The 26,733-nt window shown below is 43.0% G+C and overlaps 1 protein-coding gene across 2 annotated transcripts in view; it reads right to left on the bottom strand.

The window, feature by feature from the left end:
* Positions 1 to 26,733, bottom strand: part of WDR17 (WD repeat domain 17) — a 953,840-nt gene that overhangs the window by 886,301 nt on the left and 40,806 nt on the right. For both annotated transcript variants that reach the window (XM_078677682.1, XM_078677683.1), the window contains exon 2: positions 12,066 to 12,194. In XM_078677682.1, coding sequence (XP_078533808.1) covers positions 12,066 to 12,194 — 129 coding nt within the window. The remainder of the gene's footprint in view (positions 1 to 12,065; positions 12,195 to 26,733) is intronic.

The raw sequence follows: 26,733 nt of genomic DNA, 5'->3' as shown, positions 1-26,733 counted from the left end.
AAATCAGAGCATGCACAGTGAATAGAAAGTCTGGACTGCAACACTGAGTGATATAAGACACTCTCTGATGCTGGCACAGTAGTCTGAGGGTACACCTGAAGGCATAGGGACTAGAACTTGGCAGAGAAGTTTAAAGGTGGATGGGTAAGATTAGTGTGGTCTGTGAAAGATGGCAGAAAGGGTTTGAGAGGGTGCATAGAGTCAGTCTGGCACCATCCTAGCGGTTATGCTTCCCCCAAATGCACAGTTCCTCCCATAGGGTGGAAACTACACGATAGCATGACCATCGCTCAAACAGTGAAAACTCTCTACTAAGTAGTCAGTGGCCAGGTAAATAGTGTTTTTCTGCTATTTGCAAGGCCATCAGCCAAACAGTGCAGAATCTCTACTATTTTGCCAGCGGCCGGGTGAATATCAATGCTTTTCTGCTATTCTCAAGGCCACCAGCCAAAAAGTAAATCATTTCTACTATTTAGCCAGTGGGCGAGTAAATAGCAGAGAAAATTCTCTATTGAGTAGGGTGCCAGGTAAGTAGCTGCTACATCTATAGCGTTCGTAGTGATAATACATATACATGCTATATATCGGCATGTGTCACATTGTGTGTGTGTGGAATTGGAAATGTAATCTTCTTGATGTCTTTGAAATATGTATGCGCATATCTGTCTTTGCCTTATATAGGTGGCTGCATCAATATCTTTTCAACATGCTAAAATGAATGTTAGAGGAAGGGGATTTCATTACAGAACACCTTGTATTTTGGTGCCTACCAACACAGCATGTGGCAACATGGAAAACAAGTTATTTAAATGCTTGATGGTCCATTAGACGCTTTGGCGCAGAAGCATTTTGGTTTTCTTGTTTTCATGAAACCTAACTTAGGTAAATAAATCATATACCATAGTGAATCAATGTAACACTATAAAAAATATTTTGCGGAACATATAGTTGAGCATCTATTGAAAACAACATGTACTCAGCTGCAGCCTAAAACACTCCCCTGTGGAACTTTGGTAGATAATGCAAAAGGAAAAGGATTCCGAAAGGGTTCATTCTTTGCTGTTGTATTTCTTCAAACAATATAGGCAGATTACACAACTATCGCAATAATGAAAAGAACTCCCTCGTGACCTTCAAACTGTTATTTCAGGGTACAACCTCTGATTGTTAGGGCAACAACACATCACAATATTTTTACTTTTTCATTATTTTTTATTTGAATTGTTTTTTCTTTCATTTGATTTCTTTTTTTTACTATTACGCAGTTAAAAAAAAAATGTTTTCCATTTCAAAATCATTTGTTTTCATCTAGGCTCATATTACAAAGCACAATTCATCAATAACAATGTTTTTTTTAACTTATGTTCCAGGAAGAGAACACCCTAATCACAAACATTCACTCACACTCATCCCCATTGACAACTTCATTTACTCATAATCATAAAACAGTCTGATTTCCTTCTTTATCTGTTGTCCGACAAGAACCCCAGTGGGTAAGATTTTACAAGGATTTGGCCAACGCGTTTCGGTGGAAAATAACAGCAATGAAGACCACCTTCATCAGGACCCGCCAGATAAATCAACAAATGTTCTCTACAACCTGGAGTATTAATCTGAAAAGTATATATAAAGACATGTTACTCTTATGCCCTACACTTCTATAACATTTAAAAACAGATATTGAAAGGACCGACATAGTACCTCACACACTTACCAACATACATTCTACACCATCTTTAGTTCACCTTATATCCCATGAATGTGAGTAAATTCCATCTTCCGAGGTAGAAAATAGACAGAGAATGTATAGCAATTTTAGTTTTCTATTTCACGACATATGCTTTCACTAATAATGTCCGTTATTTAAAATTTAGTTGCAATGGACCTTCCTCTTGCGATTCTCACTTATTGTAGTTGAAAAATCTATCTCCACTTACAACTTGTGCTGCCTTCAGCCTTTTTTATAAAAATTCTAGAGAAAGGATATAAGAGCGTACCACAATCTTGCTTCTTATTTCATCTAAAAGAAATGGAACAATACTATCAAAAGCTGCTATCAAAGTGGATTTGCTAGATCATAGACTGTGAGCTTAGTTTTTATTACCTTTCGTATCTCCATACACACTTGTGGAGACTTCTATTTCAATAACTCCTACGTGGAGACTTCTATTTTGATAAATCCCGCGTGGTTGGCTTCACACTATGAACTTGAATATTATGAGGGTGTCAATCTCTTCGCCTCACATCTGACCGTTGTGTACCAACGTATCATCAAATAAGTATTCTGAGCCCAGATGTACAAGAAGAATGAATTTAGAAACTGATTTGGGGACTAATTTCAGGGACATTTACAACCGTCACATATTTTGTCAGTTGTACACATAATTTAGTTGCCTGCGCTTCTCTTAATTCTGTCGTTCTGGATTTTCTGAAGCACCACGGTTGTCAACCTTAATCCTGGCTTCAAAGTTGCTGTCCGAGAGTAAGAGAAAAAAGATTCAGATATCCTGACCATATGTATCGTTTTGATGTACAGATATATGTCCCTTTGTTTTATTGTTCACGATTTCAATGCACCATCCTGCATTTGTCATAATGTTACTTCTTGAGGCGGTAGCTGGGAGTACTCCACAATTATGAAGTTGGTCCCGGCACCATGCATAAGAGCATATTAATCTCCTTTTAGTTCCCTAACTTCACCACAACAGCACTGTGCTCCTTTTAGAGATCACCGGAATTCTGTTTGATGATTACACCCGTGTTTTAGGTTTCCAACCAATGGGCTCAGCACCCGTTTAAATTAATTGCAAAAGCTAGTGTCGGCAATACATGTCAGGGAAATTTCTCGATGAGGCACATCAAAACTTTTTATGTGCGATACACATTCCGACTTATTAAAATCATGTTTGCTTTTGAAGAAACCTACGGAGCACTCTCTAGCAGGACTCATGATGTTATACTCGATTTTCACAAATCGATCCGGTTTAACCTGGTATTTCGATTTTTAACTACAGAGATCAGGGTCACATTTTACAAACCTCCGGGGAATTCTCTAGCGGGACTTATGATGTAATGCTAGATTTTCACAAATCGGTCCGGTTTAACCCGGTATTTGGATTTGTTAAGTACATAGATCTAAGTGCATTTAACAATTAATAACCACCCTCTACACAGTATTTACCTCTGATTTTGTCGAGTTATCCCCCTTCGATTTTCTACTCCGTTGTCCAAGGCATCATAGCTTCCACCACCAAAGGTGTTAAGGCACGAATCGCCTTCATTTTATATATCGGCGTGCGCGCCAAAAGATATTGCAAATAGAAACACCTGAGTTTATTTGTTACACGCGCCCATTTCCTCCTACATCGGGCCGATTTCCTGACAGTTTATCAACATTAAGGACTTCCAGACATTGAAAACAGACTGAATTTGTATATGCCATGTTAAAGAGGTGTAAATACAGATCTTTTGTTTTCAAACATAACATTGATTATATTTTATCTCACATGTCTAAAACCGATCAGGTATCAGCTCCCAGTTTCTAAAGGATTAACTTTTATTACCACACAGTTTTTACTGGACAATTAACCAATTTTAAGAAAACATAAAAGTTTGCAATTTCTATCTCTAAGTACGACATGGCATATTTAATTTTTTTCATGTCTACAAAAGACCCCAAGTCAATTTCTAATTCTGAATTTTACAACTTTGTTCAAAACACAAAGTTTTACTTACAGTTGGCTCTACGGGTATTCATAATTAGGCAAAGTTCTTTCCTAATGAGTGGAAACTGAAAACGGACTAAAATTGTGCGCACAGTTTCAAAAAAGCAGCGATTATACATACTTGCTCAATATGTGTCACTGTATGATCTTATGGACAATGAAATTACTGGGTTCCAATTTGGATAGTCATTCAAAGACCCTACAGATTTAATTAGTTCTTCGTGATCCTACCAGGGATTAGTAATGTTCCACTGTATTTCCTCATTTAATCCCTGTTTTACAGTGTCAAGAAAAAATATCTAGAAGCACTCTCGTCTTTTGCGGACAATATCCGTGGGGGCCCCTATTATGCCCTTCACCTTTTCCAAGATGCGCCATCTTGTACCTTTTTCCGAATGGTGGTTAATTTCAAAATGCTGTACAAGTGGTGCTCCCTCTCTGCCATTACGTATTGCTGATTTATGTGCGCTATAGCGAACTCTAAACTTGCGTGATGTTTCCCCAATATAGGCCATGTTGCATGGGCATGTAATACAATAGATAATGTTTTTGCTTCTACAATTAGTTAAATCTTTCAACTTGACATGTTTTCCCTTGTAGTCTATGGTGTCCGTGACCTCAGCCGAGTTACAGGCGTGGCACATCCCACACTTGTGGTTACCCATCATCATTGGCAATCCTGTGATGGTTGTTTGTCTCAGCCTATCCGACACGTTAGGCCTCTTATGCACCAACATGTCGCGTAGGTTGCGATTTCTACGAAATGCCACCAAGGGTTGTTGCATGTCTTCATCCACTGTATTTAAGATTTTCCCATTTTTCTGAATGATGTTTTTCAGTTTAAAATTATAAGGGGAATGATTTACAACACATACAACTTGATCTTTGGGGGTGCGCTGTGTTGCTCCTAAAAGGGCTTCCAGGTTATAATATTTTGCCCTTTTATACGAATGGCGTACTAACCTTTTTGGATAGCCTCTCACAAGCAATCTTGCTTTCAGAGCATCTCCATGTTTATGAAATTCCGTCATGTTTTTACAATTTCTTCTAATACGAAGAAATTCCCCAAAGGGGATTGCACCTTTCTGGGCATTAGGATGGTAGCTTTGATACTGAACAATAGTATTCTTTGCAGTGGGCTTGCGAAACAAACTTACCTCCAGCACTGAGTTTATACCCGTGATCATAATGTCTAAAAACTCTACACTACGGGTACTACTGTTGGAAGTAAAGGTCAGATTTGGGTCACTTGCATTTAACCACAAGACATACTCTTCCAGGGAGTCACTGTCTCCTCTCCAAATGAAGAAAATGTTGTCAATGAAGCGCCTCCATGTGACAACATTGTCAAAGAATGGAGCCGCCTCACTGAAGACATTTTTCCTGTCCCATTCTCCCATGTAAATGTTCGCGACACTGGGGGCACAAGAGGCCCCCATACTGGTGCCCTTGATCTGTTGATATAATGCTCCATTAAACTCGAAAAAATTATTAAAAATAACTATTTCCAGACACTCCAGTACAAATCCATCCGGTCTGTCTCCTGGGGTCTGTTGCAGGAGATCTGTCACTGCCTGTAATGCTTGACACTGAGGGATATTCGTGTATAGAGCCTCAATGTCAAGCGTTACCAGAATTTCAGTCTGTTGGTTAAATTGCATTCCTTCCAATTTCGAGATAATATCACCTGTGTCGCGAATGAAAGAAGTATAAGTTCGGGTGAGTGGGCATAAATATGAGTCGACAAATTTCGACAATGGCTCAGTACTTGAGCCTATTGTAGAAATTATGGGACGCATAGGTGGATCGTCCACATTTTTGTGGGTTTTGGGAAGACCATACAGGGCTGGAGTGACTGGGCAGGGTTTGTTAAGAAAATCATATTCCTGCTGACAAATGTCACCTTGTTGTAATGCCCTTGTTGTCATTTCCTCAATGGTCTGTTTCAGTTTAGTCAATTCCCTTGGATGAGCTTGTCTGGAATGATGAGTCACTGCCAACATTTTGGATATTTTCTCATCATATTCAAGTTTGTTCATAACGGCTATACCTCCACCCTTATCGCAGGGTTTTACGATTAGATCTTTATTAGATTTCATATTTTGTAGTGCTTTATTTTCTACAGATGATAAGTTGTTCGGCACCGAGGGGTGGTGTTTCACTAACCTTGCCACTTCTTTGAGAACATTGTGTTAAAAAATCTGAACTTCTGGGCCAACCATTTCTAGTGTGGGGGTAAATTGCGAGGGGGGTTTACACATAGAGCGGTTGATCACATCCGTGGTAATTGGCCGTTCCTGAAGAAACTTTTTGAGACACACTTTTCTGAAAAAAGAAAACAAATCTTGGTGTTATTTAAAAAGATTTGGGCATGTACTCGGGACAAAAGATAGTCCCCTACTAAGCAACAGACATTCATCTTTGTTCAAATTTAGTGATGACAAATTGAAGATTGGTAGACTATCCAATCTCCCGTCACCAGTTCTTTCAACAGTGTCTATTGCCGGTATTGGTGATGTCTCGTTTTTAGATACAGCTGCCGATGTTGAGGGGCCATCTGTTGCGGCTCCATTCTTTCCGGGTCCCATCGCTTGACCCTCCCCCGAAATTGACCTCTCGATAAAAAAGGAGAGGATTGTCCTCCGAAGGATTGTTGTCCCATTGTCTGCCACCATAGGGACCGCCATCAAACTGTTGGTCATCCATTTCTTGGACAGCATCGTTCTCAGAGTCTGATGAGAAGGTTTCTGAAAAGTTCAAAACTTTTCTCCGGTACCGATTAGTATTACCTTGTTGTACTTGGTTATAGTTTGATTCCCTATAGTAAATGGAATGTAGGTATGGATATGCCTTCTCATGAGTGTACCACCTTATATCTTTTTTTAACTTGTCTGTTTTTTTGTTGGTCAAATACACTTCAAAGTCTTTCATGTCAGTGTTAATTCTGTCTAGTCTTGCTTTAGCTTCTTCTAAAGCTGTAGAAGCATTTAATTTTTCCTCTAGCGACATGATTTCTTTATTTAGTGCTTCCATCATGTCCCTGGTCGTTTCTATTATCAGCATCATCCAGTCCCTGGAGCAGCGGTTAGCAATAAGTGACCACCACTCCAGGAACTTACGGACTTCCACAAACAAAGCCGGGACAATTCTAACTCATAAACCGGATGGAACAACCCCCGATCTCTAGTATTGAAGCATGTAATGCGCATGTGATTCCATATGCTTCAACTTTTTCCTCATATTAAGTAGATTATTCCATTCCCCATTATCACTTTGTTGTAGGGGGACTGTACTGTCATTCGTCAGAGCTCTGCCTACTAATGCAGTGAAATCTTCATCAGTAAACCCAAATGTTTTGATACCTTCCATAGTAGCCATAAATCTCGCTGTGTTAATACACTTAAGACAACCTACACCTCAGATAACACTACACAACAAGGGGAGTAAAGGAGAACCACCAAGTGTCTATACAATAAATAACTATGTGTCCCACAACATACACTACACATAAATGCACTTAGATCTATGTACTTAACAAATCCAAATAACGGGTTAAACCGGACCGATTTGTGAAAATCTAGCATTACATCATAAGTCCCACTAGAGAGTGCCCCGGAGGTTTGTAAAATGCGACCCTGATCTCTGTAGCTAAAAATCGAAATACCGGGTTTAACCGGATCGATTTGTGAAAATCGAGTATAACATCATGAGTCCTGCTAGAGAGTGCTCCGTAGGTTTCTTCAAAAGCAAACATGATTTTAATAAGTCGGAATGTGCATCGCGTATAAAAAGTTTTGATGTGCCTCATCGAGAAATTTCCCTGACATGTATTGCCGACACTAGCTTTTGCAATCAATTTAAATGGGTGCTGAGCCCATTGGTTGGAAACCTAAAACACAGGTGTAATCATCAAACAGAATTCCGGTTACCTCTAAAATGAGCACAGTGCTGCTGCGGTGAAGTTAGGGAACTAAAAGGAGATTAATATGCTCCTATGCATGGTGCCGTGACCGACTTCATAATTGTGGAGTACTCCCAGCTACCGCCTCAAGAAGTAACATTATGACAAATGCAGGATGGTACATTGAAATCGTGCACAGTAAAACAAAGGGGCATATATATGTACATCAAAACGATATATATGGTCAGGATATCTGAATCTTTTTTCACTTACTCTCTGACAGCAACTTTGAAGCCAGTATTAAGGTTGACAACCGTGGTGGTTCAGAAAATCCAGAACGACAGAATTAAGAGAAGCGCAGGTAACTAAATTATGTGTACAACTGACGAAATATGTGACGGTTGTAAATGTCCCTGGAATTAATCCCCAAATCAGTTTCTAAATTAATTCTTCTTGTACATCTAGGCTCAGAATACTTATTTGATGATACGTTGGTACACAACGGTCAGATGTGAGGCGAAGAGATTGACACCCTCATAATATCCAAGTTCATAGTGTGAAGCCAACCACGCGGGATTTATCAAAATAGAAGTCTCCACGTAGGAGTTATCGAAATAGAAGTCTCCCTACGTGTGTATGGGGATACGAGAGGTAATAAAAACCAAGCTCACAGTCTATGATCTAGCAAATCCACTTTGATAGCAGCTTTTGATAGTACTGTTCCTTTTCTTTTAGATGAAATAAGAAGCAAGATTGTGGTACGCTCCTATATCCTGTCTCCAGAATTTTTATAAAAAAGGCTGAAGGCAGCACAAGTTGTAAGTGGAGATAGATTTTTCAACTACAATAAGTGAGAATCGCAAGGGGAAGGTCCATTGCAACTACATTTTAAATAACGGACATTATTAGTGAAAGCATATGTCATGTGAAATAGAAAACTAAAATTGCTATACATTCTCTGTCTTTTTTCTACCTCGGAAGATGGAATTTACTCACATTCATGGGATATAAAGTGAACTAAAGTTGGTGTAGAATGTATGTTGGTAAGAGTGTGAGGTGCTATGTCGGTCCTTTCAATATCTGTTTTTAAATGTTATAGAAGTGTAGGGCATAAGAGTAACATGTCTTTATATATATTTTTCAGATTAATACTCCAGGTTGTGGAAAACATTTGTTGATTTATCTGGAGGGTCCTGATGAAGGTGGTCTTCATTGCTGTTATTTTCCGCCGAAACGCGTTGGCCAAATCCTTGTAAAATCTTACCCACTGGGGTTCATGTCCGACAACAGATAAAGAAGGAAATCAGACTGTTTTATGATTATGAGTAAATGAAGTTGTGTATGGGGATGAGTGTGAGTGAATGTTTGTGATTAGGGTGTTCTCTTCCTGGAACATAAGGTAAAAAAAACATTGTTATTGATGAATTGTGTTTTGTAATATGAACCTAGATGAAAACAAATTATTTTGAAATGGATTTTTTTTTAACTGTGGAATAGTAAAAAAAAAGAAATCAAATGAAAGAAAAAACAATTCAAATAAATAATAATGAAAAAGTAAAAATATTGTGATGTGTTGTTGCCAATCAGAGGTTGTACCCTGAAATAACAGTTTGAAGGTCACGAGGGAGTTCTTTTCATTATTGCATTTGTTGTTTTTTTCCCCTCTTCTCCCTGACCTAAAAGTAAATCTTATAGGGGATCCCCCAAAATAGCTACTAGATTACTCAACTATCAACATATTATATACTGTTGTGGGCATGTCACAGTTAAGTGAAAACTTGGACAGAAAGAGCCTGTCTTTACAATGTACACATGCAAATATACATACATTCAATTACACAGGTGGCATGGTGTGCAAAATAACAATTGATTGGGATGCAAACCGGAGTAATTACCAGAAGCTGAGATTGATTCAAGCATTCCATCCATTACTTTTGTGTATACTTTAATATAAACCATGTAGCATGAAACACATTGGGAATAACATGTCATCACACTAAACATTATCCAAAAGCTGTTTTCATTGTGTAGGTATAGCAGAATTTTCCAGGAACTGGAATGCATTTGATTAGAGCCATTAATTACAATCCCAACCTGGAAAAATACTAGAGCAATGATCAAAAGTCATTTTTCACTACATTTTAAAAATCACTCATACTGCATTTTGTACTGCCTGGGAGAAAACCAGTTGAGAAATAGTGTAGCTCAAGTCCCTCGCCAAAAGACCTACTACACATCTTTGTCAGGGTGCTGAAAACCCTGCTCCTGTAGGTTAATGGCTTGGACTCTGGACCTAGTCACTCAGGAGGTTTTAGCAATCTGGGAGAGGGTGACTTTAACTCTTCTTCCTTTGATTTGGAGTCTCCATATGGGGTGGTATTGAAATGCTAACATTCTTTCCAATGCACTTCCAGAGTGTCTGATTCAAGCCCCTACAGGAGGGAAAAACAGTTCTGGTCCTGATAGAAGGCAAACCACCACCGCCTCAGAAGATTCCTGGGAAGGAAACATTGTGCAGAAGACTCATATTGACTGTTGGAAGAATCATTGTCTCCTGTTGGCACTCAGGGAGTGGAACTGCTCCTCTCTAAGGGTGTAGTGGTTGCCCCCTGACAGCTGCTATAGGGATGTAAGAATCACAAGGACTCTTGACTCTAAAACGTCCCAGCATATCAGACCACTGAAGACTGGACCACAGAGGAGCACAGGCTAGAAAAAGACTACCAGAAATCTGAGGAAGAGACTGGCTAACATTACGTAGAGGAATTGCACAAGCGTTGGTGTGAGTACACAAACAGCTCAAGAGAAGAGACAAGTTAGACCATATATCCCAAGTGCACTCCCACATATCAGGAGAATGGGCTGTAAGTAGTCTTGAAGCAGTGGAAAACAAGCCAATGAATGTTAAATTCAAGAACTAGAATGCTAACTCTTTGATATACTCACCTCTGGATTAGGTCAAACAATTTCAGGGCAATGTAAGCTGTGACAGAATTTAGGCATGACGTCAGTATGCAAAAGTTGCTGGCAACTTTCCTCTGTGCTGTATGGCTTTTCTAATAAGCAAGTTCAACGCAGTATTATGATTGACTCACCTTTCTTGTTTGTCACTTTTCTTGGTTCCTTCGTGTTATCAGGGCTAGGCAGGATTCTTGTTATTTTGCTTGCTTGCTCTGTTTGTTCCTCCTTTGATTTTGGAAATACTGGCTTTCCTGGCGTCCAAGGGGTCCATGCCTGTGTCCTGGTCAATGTTGAGCTCAATGCAATGCAATCCGCCAAAGACTTTCCTAGGGAGGATGTACTCTTGGTGGGCTGGAAAACAGATCAGTCCAGCACTGAGCTTTTTGCTGTGCTGAAAACTGGTTCAGTAGGACCTCACCATAAAGGTATTATACCTTGTGAACTCCTGCACAACTTCAACTTGCAGTCCTGTCCTTATGGTGGATTTTGAGAACCTAAAAAGTGACTAAGCATGAACGTAAAACCATCGATCCGGGAAAGGTGGCAAATATGCCGTAGTGGTGACTTGACCTTGGCAGCTACAGAATCCTGAGCTGTTCTGAGCTTTTGTCCTGCTCTGAGCTTTTTTAGGTCAAAACCATGGCTTCAGCATGAGGTCGATGATGACCTATCCGACTTTGATGGTCCCTTGTCGACTTTAACCTTGAAAGTTGCTCTTTGGAAAACCTTGGTTGCACAAGAGAACACTAAGTCCTAAGATTTAAAAAATGTGACCTGCATTACCCACTTGGTGTAGCCAACCGCTAAGTGACTCTTTACATTGGAGCTTCACGTTTTCTAGACACTTCATATCTCTGGTTCCCATCATATTTTGAAAATGTTGTGGTGTCCTTTATCTCGATTTTATCAGTTGGTTTAGGAATTTGATTGCGTTTCTTTTTAATGAATTTAACATTTTTGGAACTGCTTAAACACATAAAGCTTTTTTTGTGGGGAATAGCCTGCTGATTGTATCATAGCTACCAGGAATTGAGCAGATAGTCACTAAGTACTGTTTTAGCCCAACAGATTATTTATTAAGTTGGCATGGGAACCACACTTCCATTTTAATAACCTAATTTCTGACTCCGTGTTTTCAAATTCCCAACGGCAATTGTTTGTTCTATGGCACTATTCACTACTGTCATGGGTCAAATGAATAAAAATCCTTCATACATTATCCCCTATTAGTCCGCAGGGGATTCAGCAACAAAACATGAGTCACTCATCTTGGGACATTTAAGCAAACTGCTCCTTTGAGATTCCTCATCTTTCCTTGCAAAATCTGCATAGCGGAGCCTCTTACCTGAGAATGATTATGTGTGTTTTCATTTTACCAGACAGCGTGAAGCATAGTAAGAGTTGAAGAAACCTCATATGCAAGGAACATGGGAATGTGTGTTCTACTGCAACACGTGTTTCCAAAGAACTCGTCTTACCTGGTATACATATATAGCAAGCGTAGCACAGTAGGCAAATCTGTCTCCACTAGCAGCACACACATCTTTGTTCCACGGCTGACATCCAGCGGCCAACAGACCTACTTGCTTGACCTGTGACATTTTAGCCTGAAACAATAAAAGTTCAAGAAATTAGACTATGGAATACTGTCACTAAAGGCTCACAAGAAACGTCATCCCAAACAGATACTTTCTTTGATATAAACACATTTGATGTGAGATATATTGGTTTCTATGTGATTGAAATCAATTATAAGTGTGGTTTAGACTGTATTTTAGATTGTATTAAATATTAACACGTTTTAATATTTTCTGAAATTGTTGTAACTCTGAATCTTAATAAGATAAAATGAAACAGGCAGAAGCAGTAGCGACTCATCCGCTAAGGCGGAGGAGCGTCTCACCTCAAGAAAAATAAAATGATAATATCAATGTTATTATCATTTTATTTTTCATTATTGGCTATGTAAATAAAGCCAGTATGGGTGTGGCAGGGATGCATTTCCCGCAGAGCAGGGGAGTGGTGGCACTCTCCTAAGTGCACATGAGGGTTTGGCCGGCCGTCTCGGGCCGGCCAAACCATCATGCGCACTGACATGTTCTCCACCGGGCTGTGTTGTACTGCCCGATGGAGAACATGCCCAGCCTCCCATTTCCTGGCTGAGCGCCGAACATTCGCACTCAGACCAATCACATTGCAGCATTGTGATTGGTCAGGGGAGTCGGGATACTAGGTGCTTCCTGGCTCGTTGACCTGAAGAGGACGGAGGAAAGCGGCCATCAGGAAGGTAAGTGTTTTGTTTTTCTTTTCTTTTTTTTAACCCCCTCCCGCACCACTACTACTGTCCTGTAGCAGCCGCTACTGAGCAGAAGGTTCCCATATCACAAAAAATACATGCCTAAGGGCCTTATATACAGTTTCGTTGAAGGGATACTCCCTCACAAACACGGTAGATGTACTGTTCACCGTATTACTAGTGGATTATACCCCTTGACACTTGGAAGGAGGCAGAAAGAATAACAAGCATATTTTGAAGGAGCATACTATCCACCAAATTATAAACAAGGCCCTAAATCATCTACTACAGTGAACACTAAGTAGCAAAGAATTGGCGTATTCATATGTGATAGATTCAAACCTATGTGAGAAGTTCTCAAAACGACAAAAATTCTGTTGAGGTAAGTTTCTTTTCTGAACACATAAGTGCAGCTTAAGTGTGCAAAACACACAACCGTAGGCAGAAACTCCCTGATAGAGTGTCCAAAACAAGCAGGCATTTCAGGCAGCATACAGGATTTACTTTGCCAAACAATCTGCCTGCTAGTTTTGCAGATTGTCCTTTGGATAAATCACCGGTCAATGGTGGAACAGAATGCGATTCTGGAGGGTGCTTTGAAAAATACTGGGGAAAACCCCAAAACATGTATGCTTGTAGGTATTTCAAAACATTTTACAGAAATTCAATATCATAAAAGGAGGTAGAAAGTCCTTTCCATGGGAAAGGAATGGATACATCTATAGAGCACATTGTGCTGTACTCATTCGAGATTATTTAAGAGCTACATTAACACAGACCTGCTTAGATGTTGCTGTGGTCCTTCCTGAAGGTGGAGCTGGTGCTGCTCATTTCCTCAAATCAAAAAGTAAACTTGATGGAACCAATTCACAAAGGTAAACTGAGATGAAAGTCTAACTTTACCACTTTTGTTATTCACAAAGGCATTTACGAGTAGCAAGTTAGACTTTGGTCTCAGTTTAACTTACATTTTGGTCTTTAGTGTAATTGAGACCAAAACGTAAGATAAACTGAGACAAAAGTCTAACTTTACTACTCGTAAGTACCCTGTGTGAATATCAAAAGTCGTAAAGTTAGACTTTCATCTCAGTTTACCTTTGTGAATTTGGCCCGCTGAGACAAAAGTCTAACTGTACTACTCGTAAATGCTCTGTGTGAATACAGAAAGTCGTAAAGTTAGACATTCATTTCAGTTTACCTTTGTAAATTGGGCCAAGAGTTCTGCTGAGGTTCTGCTTGCCTGCCTTGTTGCTGACCCTGCTTTTATGGAAACCTCAGGCCTGCATGTGGAGTACAGAGAAATTAACACAGAGCACCAATAAGTTGTCTCAACTCTTCAGTAGGAACATAATGAGGGATGTCTAGAACCATTCATCTACAAGTGCAGGTAAGATGAGTGATAACTCTTTCTAGCGTGCACACTCTCTATGTTTGCCTATATGTGCTTGTTTTTTTTTGTTTATCTATGTGGTGACCACCATTATTCTTTAAGAGAAACCACTAGCCTCTGTCCGGTTTGGAGTTACAGGAGGCACAATCCCAATCTACATAGCCAGATGAAGTTACACCGAGACACATTTAGGGGACCAAAGCCCTGTCTATGTGTTCAGAGGTCCAGAAATCATTTTGTGATCCCTTCTCATGGAAGTGGTAACCTTGAACATGTAATGCATGGGCACAATTTGGATCCTTGTGCCCATAAATGGCCTCCCCAAATGCCCCTTTATATTATACTGCTGAGATTCCGATCAGTACCTAAGTGGGCATTTTGCCACAATATTGACGTTAAAGCTACACTCTGGGAACATTCAGTCATGCCAACAACAATAGATTAACAACGAGATTTCTCAATCAAACCCTGCTGCTTGCAAAGCACACCATTACACAAGAGAACTGGAAGGCTGCAGTGTGTCTTCTTTGAGCTAATTGTTGATAACTTTGGCTGAGGCAGACAGCAAAGCACTAAAAAGAGAGGAGACTTGAGGTCGCAGGAAGCACTCTCTGTCACAGTGATCAGTTTCCATTCCTAAGCCAAGGATGATACTCTATTGCCCTCAATGCAATCACAATTATAAAGGGACTGTATTTGCTGGTTAATGTGTCATACAGTGCCTCTGGTCTAATTACATTCAAGCTCAAATGCAACCTCACCTCTATGCACCCCATCAGGGCAATCCTAACACTTTTGCTAGTTACAGCCTGGCCGCTAGCCTTCACAAGGTGTACTATGTTGACTCTGGATGCAATATACAGTGAGGCAAGCTTCTTCAGATGTCTTCAAGGTTGATTGCTCCTCAAACTCGCCAATACCTAATGCCTGTCAAGTTTACTGTGTAATGATTGTATTTCTTTATATACGCATACTATACAGACTAATGAAGAGTGTTTTTATTATATTTGTTTTATACAGCTTAATACTAAGTTTCAAACCACAATAGCACCTCATACTATTATAATGTCCCAAATTATACTATCTAACTACACTCAGTTTATTTTTGTTTACTATGTAATGTTATCTACAAAAGTTAACAATAGTAAATCTATTTATCTGTGTATGCTTACCTTGATGTTACAGTGGCAAACGATAAAGATAAAGAAGATACAATACATTTGTAGGTCAACATTTCGACCAAGATAGGTCATACAACCGCCAATAGCGATCCTCCAGTGCAGTGGCGGCTGGCAGGGAACGGGGGTGGCAAGGGGGTTCTGAAAAAACAAAACACTTACCTCTTTACACCACTGTTTCTCCTCCGCTGTTGCTTCTCTTCCTGACGAGTCCAGGAACCACTCAGGCTCCTCTAAGCCAATCACGACACTGCTGTCACCATGACAGCAGTGTTGTGATTGGTCTGAGCGCCGTGGTTCGGCGCTCAGACGAGGACTGTGAGCCTGTGCATGTTCTCCAACCAGGCTGTGTATTACCGCCCGGTGGAGAATATGCTGAGTCTGCATGACTGTTTGGCCAGTTCAAGACGGCTTGGCCAAACCACCATGGCCCCACCCTGCCCTAACCTAGTCCCATAGCCCGTATGAAAAATAAAATCATATTAACGATGTTATTATCATTCTATTTGTCCTTTTTCGACTGCTCTCAGAGCAGTAGGGCGATACTTCTCTGCCTTAGCGGTGGAGCCGCCCCTGCAACGCAGTCACCCTTGCAACATGACGCAATGGTGCCTGTGCTGGCGCATGGCAGCCGATTGTGTGCCAGCACACGGATGCATCATATTGTGTTAATGCAACACATCCCAGTGCTTCTCAAAATGATGCAGCCCAGCGCTGTAAAATGGCTTGTAAATGAGGCCCAGAATGTGGAGGGCAGAGAACCCATCTACTCTGTACAAGGATTTTGCAGTGGTCATATCCTTGGTTACAAAAATGTGCTGAGGCGCCTCATTTCGCTGTTCAATAGCTGACCTGCTGGAGATGGCTTGATTCCAGGAAAGAGAGTGGCTCCACATGACCCTCCCTGTGCCAGTGTGCATCCAAAAACAGTCACATACACTTTGGCACATGAATGTGTGGGAAAGAGACAAGTGTAGGGGGCTTTGCATGAAATAGAAGGAAGTAGACTTGTGCTTAGAACTAAACCTAAACTATTTAGCACCTTACAACCATTGCGGCTAATTACATAGCGGAGGCCACAGACTGGAGTCTCCCACTGCTTATGTGTCGAGGCACCACCTCGCACACTTCTCAAACTCAGGATGAATTAAGGGGGTCCACTAATGAAAGACTACACAGAATTAAACAAGAAGTACCATTGAACAACCCTCCAACTCAAGTTTTATTTGACAAATACTAAGATGAAGAACGTATCTTTCAGTCATATATCTAAACAATATGATTAGCAACTTATGTATGTGCACTAGGATAGGAGTGTTCAATCCAGGTCCAAGAGGGACCAATTAATGTCATAATTTGTGGATGATCACTATTTAAACGAATTCCATTTTACATGGATATCATGAAACTCTGGCCCACCTGAGCGTACATGAGATATTCCTGCGGTAGACCACCCGGCACAAGAAAGTGTAGAAAGCATACGTTTAACAAATTAGGCTACAGTCACATGCCAACGGGCTGCAGAAAGCAGGCCAGATCACCCATGGATATGGTGTTAAAGACCTCTTACAGAGGATGCACGTAAAAAATTCATTGTGAAAAATGCTCTATTGACGATCATCTTGCAACAATAAAACCCGTGCTAAATGTACAAGATACAATATATATCTCTGACCTGAATAATACACTGTATCTACTCGGCATCTTTCTTTTTACAAATGCATGAGTTTGGATGATTTTCTGGAAAATTCTATTCCCAGTACTTATTCTCATCATAAATGTACGAGCCCTAGGGTTTGCTGAATTCTTTCTAAAATGGATACTTTTAGAATACATTTAAACCAACCAATCTTCACATTAGTACAGGATGTCACTGAAAACATTATCCATCTGCTTTCACGGAAAGCAGTGTTTGCTTTCAGTCGAATGATGGCTTCTGAAACAACACAGAGCTTCCGTGCGCCAGTAATCCACTCAGGCGCTGCGAAATGAACTCTATATAAATATCACAAGAGTTCCCTCCCTAAGGGATATCGGAATAAAAATATAAATAGAAATACAATGACGCAAAATGAGTCACTCGAGGTGCATCGAGGACGAGACAAACACAATTCTGAGTCAAATAAAACACCTTTAAATCGTTCTGCACAAAACATCGGAGAGACCGATTGAAGGGGGGTGCCGGGTACCATAGAGAAGACGAAGATAAATCCCATTTATTCATTTATTTTATGGCGCTGAAAACACCCCAAAATAAGCAGTTTCGTACAGAGGCTAATTAGGCGATAAGAAATATGCTAAAAAATACCTACTGGTACACAAACGGACATAGGGGATATATAAAGTAGAGAGAATTTGATAGCACCGTAAAAAGTGCGGTATTACATACAAGACAGCAACAGTTTTTTTGGGCGAATTTCCAAAATGCTGGTGTCAGAAGATTCTTTAACATTTGCCCAACCGTCAGATATGAAGCGAAAACGGAAGAGACAATCTGACAGGCTCTATGCATATTAATGGATAGTATGCCTTTGAGGAGTTTGCTGTTCGTGAGATCCCAGCGTTGCTGAATTTCCGCCTGTTTGGAGCTCAATCCTTGCCGCACACGCTGTGCGGGTGCCGCTTCGTCCGTGTGGGCCAGAGGAGGTGACTTTGTCAACTAAGGGGGAGCATGCGAAGGCGGAGTGGACTGTGCGGGGACTCAGTGTCCCAGGAGCCCCCGCACGCATACACACCTGGGCTGATTTCATCGCCCGGCCAAGCCCTCCCGCACTTGCAACCCTGAAAAGACCCTTGAACACTTATTCAACGGGAACCTGCCTTTGAGGAGTTTGCTGTTCGTGAGATCCCAGCGTTGCTGAATTTCCGCCTGTTTGGACACCAATCCTTGCCGCACCCGCTGCGCGGGTGCCGCTTCGTCCGTGTGGGCCAGAGGAGGTGACTTTGTCAACTAAGGGGGAGTGTGCGAAGGCGGAGTGGACTGTGCGGGTACTCAGTGTCCCAGGAGCCCCTGCACGCATACACACCTGGGCTGATTTCATCGCCCGGCCACGCCCTCCCGCACTTGCAACCCTGAAAAGACCCTTGAACACTTATTCAGCGGGAACCTGCCTTTGAGGAGTTTGCTGTTCGTGAGATCCCAGCGTTGCTGAATTTCCGCCTGTTTGGAGCCAATCCTTGCCGCACCCGCTGCGCGGGTGCCGCTTCGTCCGTGTGGGCCAGAGGAGGTGACTTTGTCAACTAAGGGGGAGCGTGCGAAGGCGGAGTGGACTGTGCGGGGACTCAGTGTCCCAGGAGCCCCCGCACGCATACACACCTGGGTTGATTTCATCGCCCGGCCCTGCCCTCCCGCACTTGCAACCCTGAAAAGACCCTTGAACACTTATTCAGCAGGAACCTGCCTTTGAGGAGTTTGCTGTTCGTGAGATCCCAGCGTTGCTGAATTTTCGCCTGTTTGGACACCAATCCTTGCCGCACCCGCTGCACGGGTGCCGCTTCGTCCGTGTGGGCCAGAGGAGGTGACTTTGTCAACTAAGGGGGAGCGTGCGAAGGCGGAGTGGACTGTGCGGGGACTCAGTGTCCCAGGAGCCCCTGCACGCATACACACCTGGGCTGATTTCATCGCCCGGCCACGCCCTCCTGCACTTGCAACCCTGAAAAGACCCTTGAACACTTATTCAGCGGGAACCTGCCTTTAAGGAGTTTGCTGTTCGTGAGATCCCAGCGTTGCTGAATTTCCGCCTGTTTGGAGCCCAATCCTTGCCGCACCCGCTGCGCGGGTGCCGCTTCGTCCGTGTGGGCCAGAGGAGGTGACTTTGTCAACTAAGGGGGAGCGTGCGAAGGCGGAGTGGACTGTGCGGGGACTCAGTGTCCCAGGAGCCCCCGCACGCATACACACCTGGGTTGATTTCATCGCCCGGCCCCGCCCTCCCGCACTTGCAACCCTGAAGAGACCCTTGAACACTTATTCAGCGGGAACCTGCCTTTGAGGAGTTTGCTGTTCGTGAGATCCCAGCGTTGCTGAATTTCCGCCTGTTTGGAGCCCAATCCTTGCCGCACCCGCTGCGCGGGTGCCGCTTCGTCCGTGTGGGCCAGAGGAGGTGACTTTGTCAACTAAGGGGGAGCGTGCGAAGGCGGAGTGGACTGTGCGGGGACTCAGTTTTCCAGGAGCCCCCGCACGCATACACACCTGGGCTGATTTCATCGCCCGGCCACGCCCTCCCGCTCCGCCAGAGTACCTAACAGATCTGACCACGCTGCGCGGGAGCACGCGGGAGTGCCCAGGGCTAAGCCCGGGCAAAGGGCGGGCCCTCTGTGGTCCTCAGAGGCCTGAGGAATCTGGTCTGGGCCACGACCCCATGCTAAATACCCAGGTTATTGTTTCCCATTTACGTGTGCTAAGTCTGTTGGGCGTACTGCCACTGATAAAGATCTTGTTTAGGGTACAGGCGACGCCTTATTTGATACTCGATCTGGGATAAGCATTTTGTTTCTGCATATTTCATAGAGCATGTCCAAATCGAAGGCTGACAAAACTTCATCGGGGGGGCCACTATGGACAACTACTTGGTAAAAATTGTCAACAAAATAAATAATGAGCGGAGAGTCTCTCTAGGAAGAGACAGCCCTGTGGTAATAGATTTTCCTATCTCTCCTTCTCTTTCTCCTCCCTCTATCGCCCCACCGCTGGTAACTCCTGTGGTGACACCATCTGTTACTTGCAACTCTATAGCTATTGTGGAAGGGGCCCAAGATGGCAGTGCACCTGTTGTGGTAGACAAAACTCTTGGCCCAGTAAGTGTATCTGCAGGGAGTTCCTCTTCTGCTGGAGCTCGTGCCCCCTTTACCTTGGCTGTAGATACAGAGAACCTACAGGTGCAACCAGAGGCAGTAGTAAAACTAAGAGTATGAGGGCTGTCCATTAAAAGGAAAAGAGCTGTTAGTTTTGTAGGGGGTGGGAGTATAAAATCCACCAAGAAGGCTAAAAAACGGAGGGAAAGCCATAGAGCAGGGGGTGGGGTAAAGGATGTGGCAGTTGGTGCAGTTAATATCCAAACACATCATATGCCGGTAACTCTGGCTACTGTAAGTCCTAGTGATGTAATCCCCCCTGGTTCCTCTACTCTTGAGCCTAACTCGATTTATTTAGAGAAACTCATGAAATCCCTGTTATTACCTATTATTGAGAGTCTGGTCTGTCTAAAGGGAAGGGTTGATAGGCTCGAACAAACCTCCCTGGACAATTTCCAGTCTTTAAAAACTTTAATAAAATTCGAGGCTGAAAACAGGGAGCTGGCTAATTCATCTGATAACAACTCGAGGGGAGCACTTGAGCCAGCAACCCAAGATTGGGGGAGTGCTGGCGAGGGGCCCTCGGCAGGCAAAGCCTTATTTAAGGCTTCCAATGATTTAGCCAAAAGTAGATGTCCCAAAAATTTAGCATCACACACAGGAGGGAGTAAATCTCAGGACTTGGGTACAGACATTATACCCAAATCTAACGTGGGTTCCAACTCAAATGGCACCAGTAGTAGGCCCTTGGCCCCTAATTGTCCCTCATCAGTTGCCCCTGAGGATCCCACAGCTGAGGCAACCACGGGCTTAGTACATCTTAGTTTGCCCCCAGCATGCCTCCCCTATGTAGTGGTCCTAACAGGGGTCCCTAAACTTAAGGAGGGTAAATATGAATCGTACCAGGAATTGAAAAATAAAACCATGCTCTGGCTAAATACAAATAGGCCCATTCTAAAACACCATGATGGGAAAATCTTAAATGTAAGAAGAGCACGTTGGGTGGGCGACCGTAAGAAGGATATAAGTGGCGATTGTATTTTGGTTAATTTTGGTGATCCTAGGGCAGTTAGCCACATATGTAACCAGCAACCCAAACATGGAAGCACGGGGATTGGTACCTTCGACTTGAGCTATTTCCATCCGCAAATTTTGCCCCCCTACTTTGTGGGTTATGAACTTAGGGGAACTGAGCCTGGAGGGCCTTATCATCCACCGACTTTTCCTTACAGCCCCTGCTATCCCCCATCTAGAGGCTGGGGTGTCCCAGGATGGCCCAGTGGCTATTGATATAATGAGGCTTTAGGGCTAGCACTGGGATTGCATGCTCCAGTAACACCAAATTGTGACAGTAGACCAAGCATTCCTGACTTAGGAGAACTGTTTTCGCACCCACCAAGTATTGACATTGTGTATGTACCACCTGTTCTTCCTCTTTTACCCCCCAGTCCTGCTACTGGATGTGATCTCCCCGAGTTGGCTGCCCCGGTTCCCCCACCAGACCGGCAGAATCTCAAAATTATTAGCTGGAATTTGGCCGGGATTGGTAGGAAGCTCGATCTTCCAGATTGGAACTCAATTATTGGGTTATATAATATATGTATTTTCCAAGAAACTTGGAGTCTTGTTCCATGCCACAAAGTAGGTTACTCGACTTATCATGTTCCAGCAGTTGTTTCCTGTTCAGGGCGGGGCCGCCCAGCAGGAGGACTACTCATCTGGGTGGATATTGCCCTAGGGCTCCGTGTTGTCCAAATTGAAACTAATTCCCCTTATTTACAAAAAGTGATTCTGTATGGACCTAGGAGAGGGGAATCGTTAACTATCTATAATATCTACGCCAGGGGGTCGAGGGGCAGTTTACCGTCGCCCACTGTCACCAAGCTTGAGGAGGAGCTTAGGAATCAGACGCAAGGCTCACTAGTCTTGGTGGCGGGCGATCTGAACTGTACCTTCGAGCCTCTTGCGTCTGAAGTCTTTCTTAACATTATGGAAGAGGATGGCAGGAGTGTATTCCGCAGCTGTCAATTCTCTCTGTTAAAAGGTGGTCTTCCAGAGTAGTCCAACTTAATGCTTTGGCACTGGAATTTGATTTAGGAGCAGTTAATGGAAGAACAGTTTCGGACATGGTGGGGGCGGATACCTACAATAGAGTTGGCCATTCGTCGCGCATAGATTATATCCTCCTGGACTTCCAGTTATGGAAGTGTGTGGAGGATATGATGGTTGTATCCACTGTTCTTAGTGACCATAACCCGCTTTCCCTGACACTGCATAGTCTATGGATGAGCTCTCTACCGACTACGGCCCCCCTCGAATATCTCACGTCGTCAGAGGTGTGCCCTTCAAATTGTGGCAGACGCCTTAATTGGCCCGGAGTTCTGCTTGATGAGGGGAAGGTCCAGCTTATTGGCTCTATTTTGGCTTCCCACCAAAGCAAAGTAGAACCTGATGGCTTAAATCCGGCTATTATTTCAACTACATTTTGTGGCACAATTAAAGCTTTAGGAGATTTGTTCCTGACTAAAGGTAATAATAATTCCAAGGGGAGACAGAAACGTAGAGACCAACCAGGTTGGTACTCCAAGAACTGTAGAGTAAATAAATCGTTACTCATCCAGGCAATTAAGGGTAAGCAGTCGTCTTTGATTAAAGTAGCAAGACACAATTATAACTTGGCCATTAAGAAAGCAAAGAGGGACTGGGACGATAAGTTTTGGCATGACCTCAAGAAGGCCAGTGCGGGGAAGAACGCACGAGGTTTCTGGGATCTAGTAAGATCAAGGAATAGACCGGATAGTTCCCTGGTTACCTGTAACATCACTGGTGACAGTTGGTTTGCCCACTTTTCTTCCCTGTACACAGTTGACTTCCTCGGCGAACAAGCTCAGCCCTTGGATAGCCCTGAGCTGTCCGAAGAGGAGGTCATCGGATTTATGGCAAAAGAGGTTGAAGCGATTATTTGCTCCCTGGTTCCGCGTAAAGCAGCAGGCCCCGATGGGGTTCCAGGAGACCTGTTGCGCCTAAACTATTCAGAGTGGGGGAGGATCTTGGCAGGTCTCCTTAATGCCATCATGAAGGGTGCGCCAATCCCGGAGTCATGGAGAGGGGCAGAGGTGGTCCCTATATTTAAGAAGGGCTCGAGGGACGACCCCGCAAACTACCGCCCTATTAGCCTAATAGATTCCACGCAAAAGGTTATAGGGAAGGCAGTATTAGGCAGAATCCTCCAGTGGGTCGAAGACAACAAAATCCTGTCCGACCTACAGGCAGACTTCCGTCCCGGAACGGGAACAATTGAGCAAGCCTTCCGACTACATCTGTTATACTGGAAGACAGTTGTCCTGGGCGGAGGCAGTCTTTACTTGGCCTTTATAGACCTGAAGACTGCCTTCGATCTAGTGCCGAGGCAGAGTTTATGGGGGGTTCTGCAGGACCTGGGTATGCCTACATACATTTTGAGTACCCTAATCAAGCTTCACGAGGGTAACTTCGCTCAGGTGAGGTGGGGTAGCCAGGGCCAAAAAACATCTAGAATAGCTGTGAGTAGGGGCGTCCGCCAGGGTTATGTGTTAGCCCCCACTCTATTTTCACTTTATGTTAATGGAGTGGTGGAGCATCTGCTAAGAACACCTGCAGATGCTCCCTCCCTGGCGGGCAAACGTATCCCGACCCTGCTATTCGCGGACGACACCCTCCTCATCTCGAAGTCCCCAGTTGGCTTGCAGAAGTTACTTGATAGTTTCTATGTGTTTTGTACACTTAGGGGACTGGTAATTAATACTAGTAAAACCAAATATCTAGTATTAAATCCGGCAAAAAAATGGGAATTCCGCCAAACCTGAACGGCGTGCAGCTGGATAGGGTGGCGGAATTAGATTACTTGGGCATCAGACTCTCCGATCGAATGCATTGGGGCCCTCATATTAATAAAATGGTCCTCTCTCTTAAAAGGGTAACAGGCACACTTCTTAAAGAACAGCGTAGTTCTTCAACAAAACCTATTTCCCCCATTGTAGAGATCTACAACGCAAGAGCAGTTAGTGGGTCCCTGTATGGGGCTGAACTATGGGGTGCCTGTAATAGTGTCCAGCTTACCCAGGCAGAGAATACATTTTTTAGGTCATTGTTGTCCCTTCCCCAAAGTACACCTATGATTCTGGTACTGTATGATTTGGGGAACTGCCCAATAAAGGACCAGGCCCAGCTCCGCCCACTGTTACTTTGGTCACGCCTATGGCGAGTCCCGGAACTTGCTCATTATGCGGAAGAGCTGGCAGAAATTCTGTCTATGTCTGGCTGGACAAAAATTAGTTGGCTGCGTAATGTAAAATCCCTACTTGTTGAGCTTGGGTTGGGGGAGGCTTGGACAACTCAATCTGCTGTGCCAAAATCCCAATTGAAGCAGATTTACTGGAGCTGGGTGTATAACAAAAAATATTCAAATCCAAAAAATGGCAGGATCATCTCTAACTATCTTCTTTTAAAGGATGTACCCTCGTTAGAGCCCTATTTTGATTTTATTACTAAACCGAGGGATCGCATGCTGTATTTTAAATTTAGGATTGGCACCCTTCCTCTTGGCGAGTTTACAGCACGCTGGAGCATGTCCCCAAGTACCCTTAGCTCATGCCCCTTCTGTCCGCTGATCTTGGAAACAGTGCCCCATATCTTTTTTGAATGCACTGCATATAAACGTCCGAGATCCAGGTGGCTGAAACCAGTGTGCAGGAATATGGGTACTAGGTCTCACTCTATGGCTTTACGAATCCTCATGTCAGATACTCGGCTAATATACGTTTGTGCCATCTCCAAATTTCTTAGCTGGGTATGGATTATTAGAGCAAGAAGGCTTAAAGATAAATGATAATAATGTTTAATCAATTCTTAATTCTAAAGTGCTATCAATTTTTATTATTGGATGGTATACTGTGTATGATCATTCCTTAATTGTTTTATCTTGTGGAATTTGTATCGTGAGATTGTTCTTATTGTGATGCTTTTTAAGATGAAATTTTATCGAAATAAAGCCTTCTACAAACAAACAAACAAATACCGAAAATGTAAAGTTGAAATACTTCAGTTTTCAAAATAGGTTATATCGTTTTGTACAGAAACTGAAAGACCAACTGCTTTTGGTATTCAGTCATGCCATATGTGAAATAAAAAATACAAAACAATATTACCGACATGTAAAGGTGAAATAATTCAGTTCTGAAATATTGTGCGTTTAAAACATAAGTACTCTTATTTTTACAGAACTGTAAATAGAAACTCGCATTAAGTTTAGATTGTGGATTTAAGGCAGTATTAGTCATGACGAGGGGGTTAAATTCCGATCCCTATGCAAACAGGCATTTCGAGTTAAGCAATAACAACCTCGCCCCCATTCTTTCCCCTAACAGAGACTTCCAGATAAACCTGGCAAAATATTATCAGAGTGGAACTCCGGTTAGATCGGCAAATATTGGAGCGATACATTTCAAATCCCCCTGTTAATGGATAGAGAATCCACCAGAAAGAGAATTATCAAAGGTAACTTGTTTTTGTGGTGGATAGATCTAACTGCAGTATCCTCAAAGTTAGAGTAGACACCACCCAAAGGTGAACGGTCTGTGGAGTGGACTCTGGCTAAAAGGTTTCGTAGGACTCAGTGGGCAATATGCCCTTCTCATTGGACCTGGTAATCAAGGCAGTAGTTCTTCGTGAATATGTGCAGGCACTCCGCATGCTAACACAATTGTTGCAGTCTTAGCCCTGGTGTAATGGGCTCTCAGTCCCTCAGGAGGGTAATATTTGGCCAGTGCGCACAGCAGCATGTCTTAAGGCAAAGGGATATCCACTTGAACAGAGTCCTCTTCTGCCCAGCATTCCCTTTCCTCATCCCGGAGAATCCCACAAAATGCTGATCATCGACTCCAAGGACCTTGTTTGATGTAAAAGCTCATAGCTTTTTTGCGATCAAACTGATGGAGTGTCTATTACTCTCTCTCCTGGCCCAAACCGGATTCACAAAGAGGGTGTGGGTCTGGTCAATCCTGATTTTTTTCAGAACTAGTGGCAGGAAAGGCAGTGGCAGGACGGCACAGTGTCTTGTGTTTCATGTCAGCCAGAAATCATCTCCTAGTGAGTGTTTTCACAGAAACTCAAGCACATAAAAACATTGACACTGTGCCTTCTCAACGGTGGTGAAAATAATTTGCCAGGGTTCTCCCCACTGCTGGAAGATGCTCAGTGCCACTTCTGGATATATATGGCATTCGTGGTCCCTCAGACACTGCTGGCTGAGCTTGTACACAATGGCATTCAGGGATCATGTCAGGTGGTTCATGATTAGGAAAATGCCCTAATGCTACACTGAACTCTAGAGGCGAAGAGACTCTTGGAACAGAGCTCAGGAACCCATTCCATCCTGCTTAATGAAATACCAAATGGCAGTGATGTTGTCAATGAGAATCTGCATCAGCCTCCCCTTGATGGATGACAGGATG

The sequence above is a fragment of the Lissotriton helveticus genome, chromosome 2_1, assembly GCF_964261635.1.
Source record: "Lissotriton helveticus chromosome 2_1, aLisHel1.1, whole genome shotgun sequence".
Lineage (NCBI taxonomy): Eukaryota > Metazoa > Chordata > Amphibia > Caudata > Salamandridae > Lissotriton > Lissotriton helveticus.
Note: the sequence above shows the minus strand (reverse complement) of the source record. Positions and strands in the feature narration are given on the sequence as shown.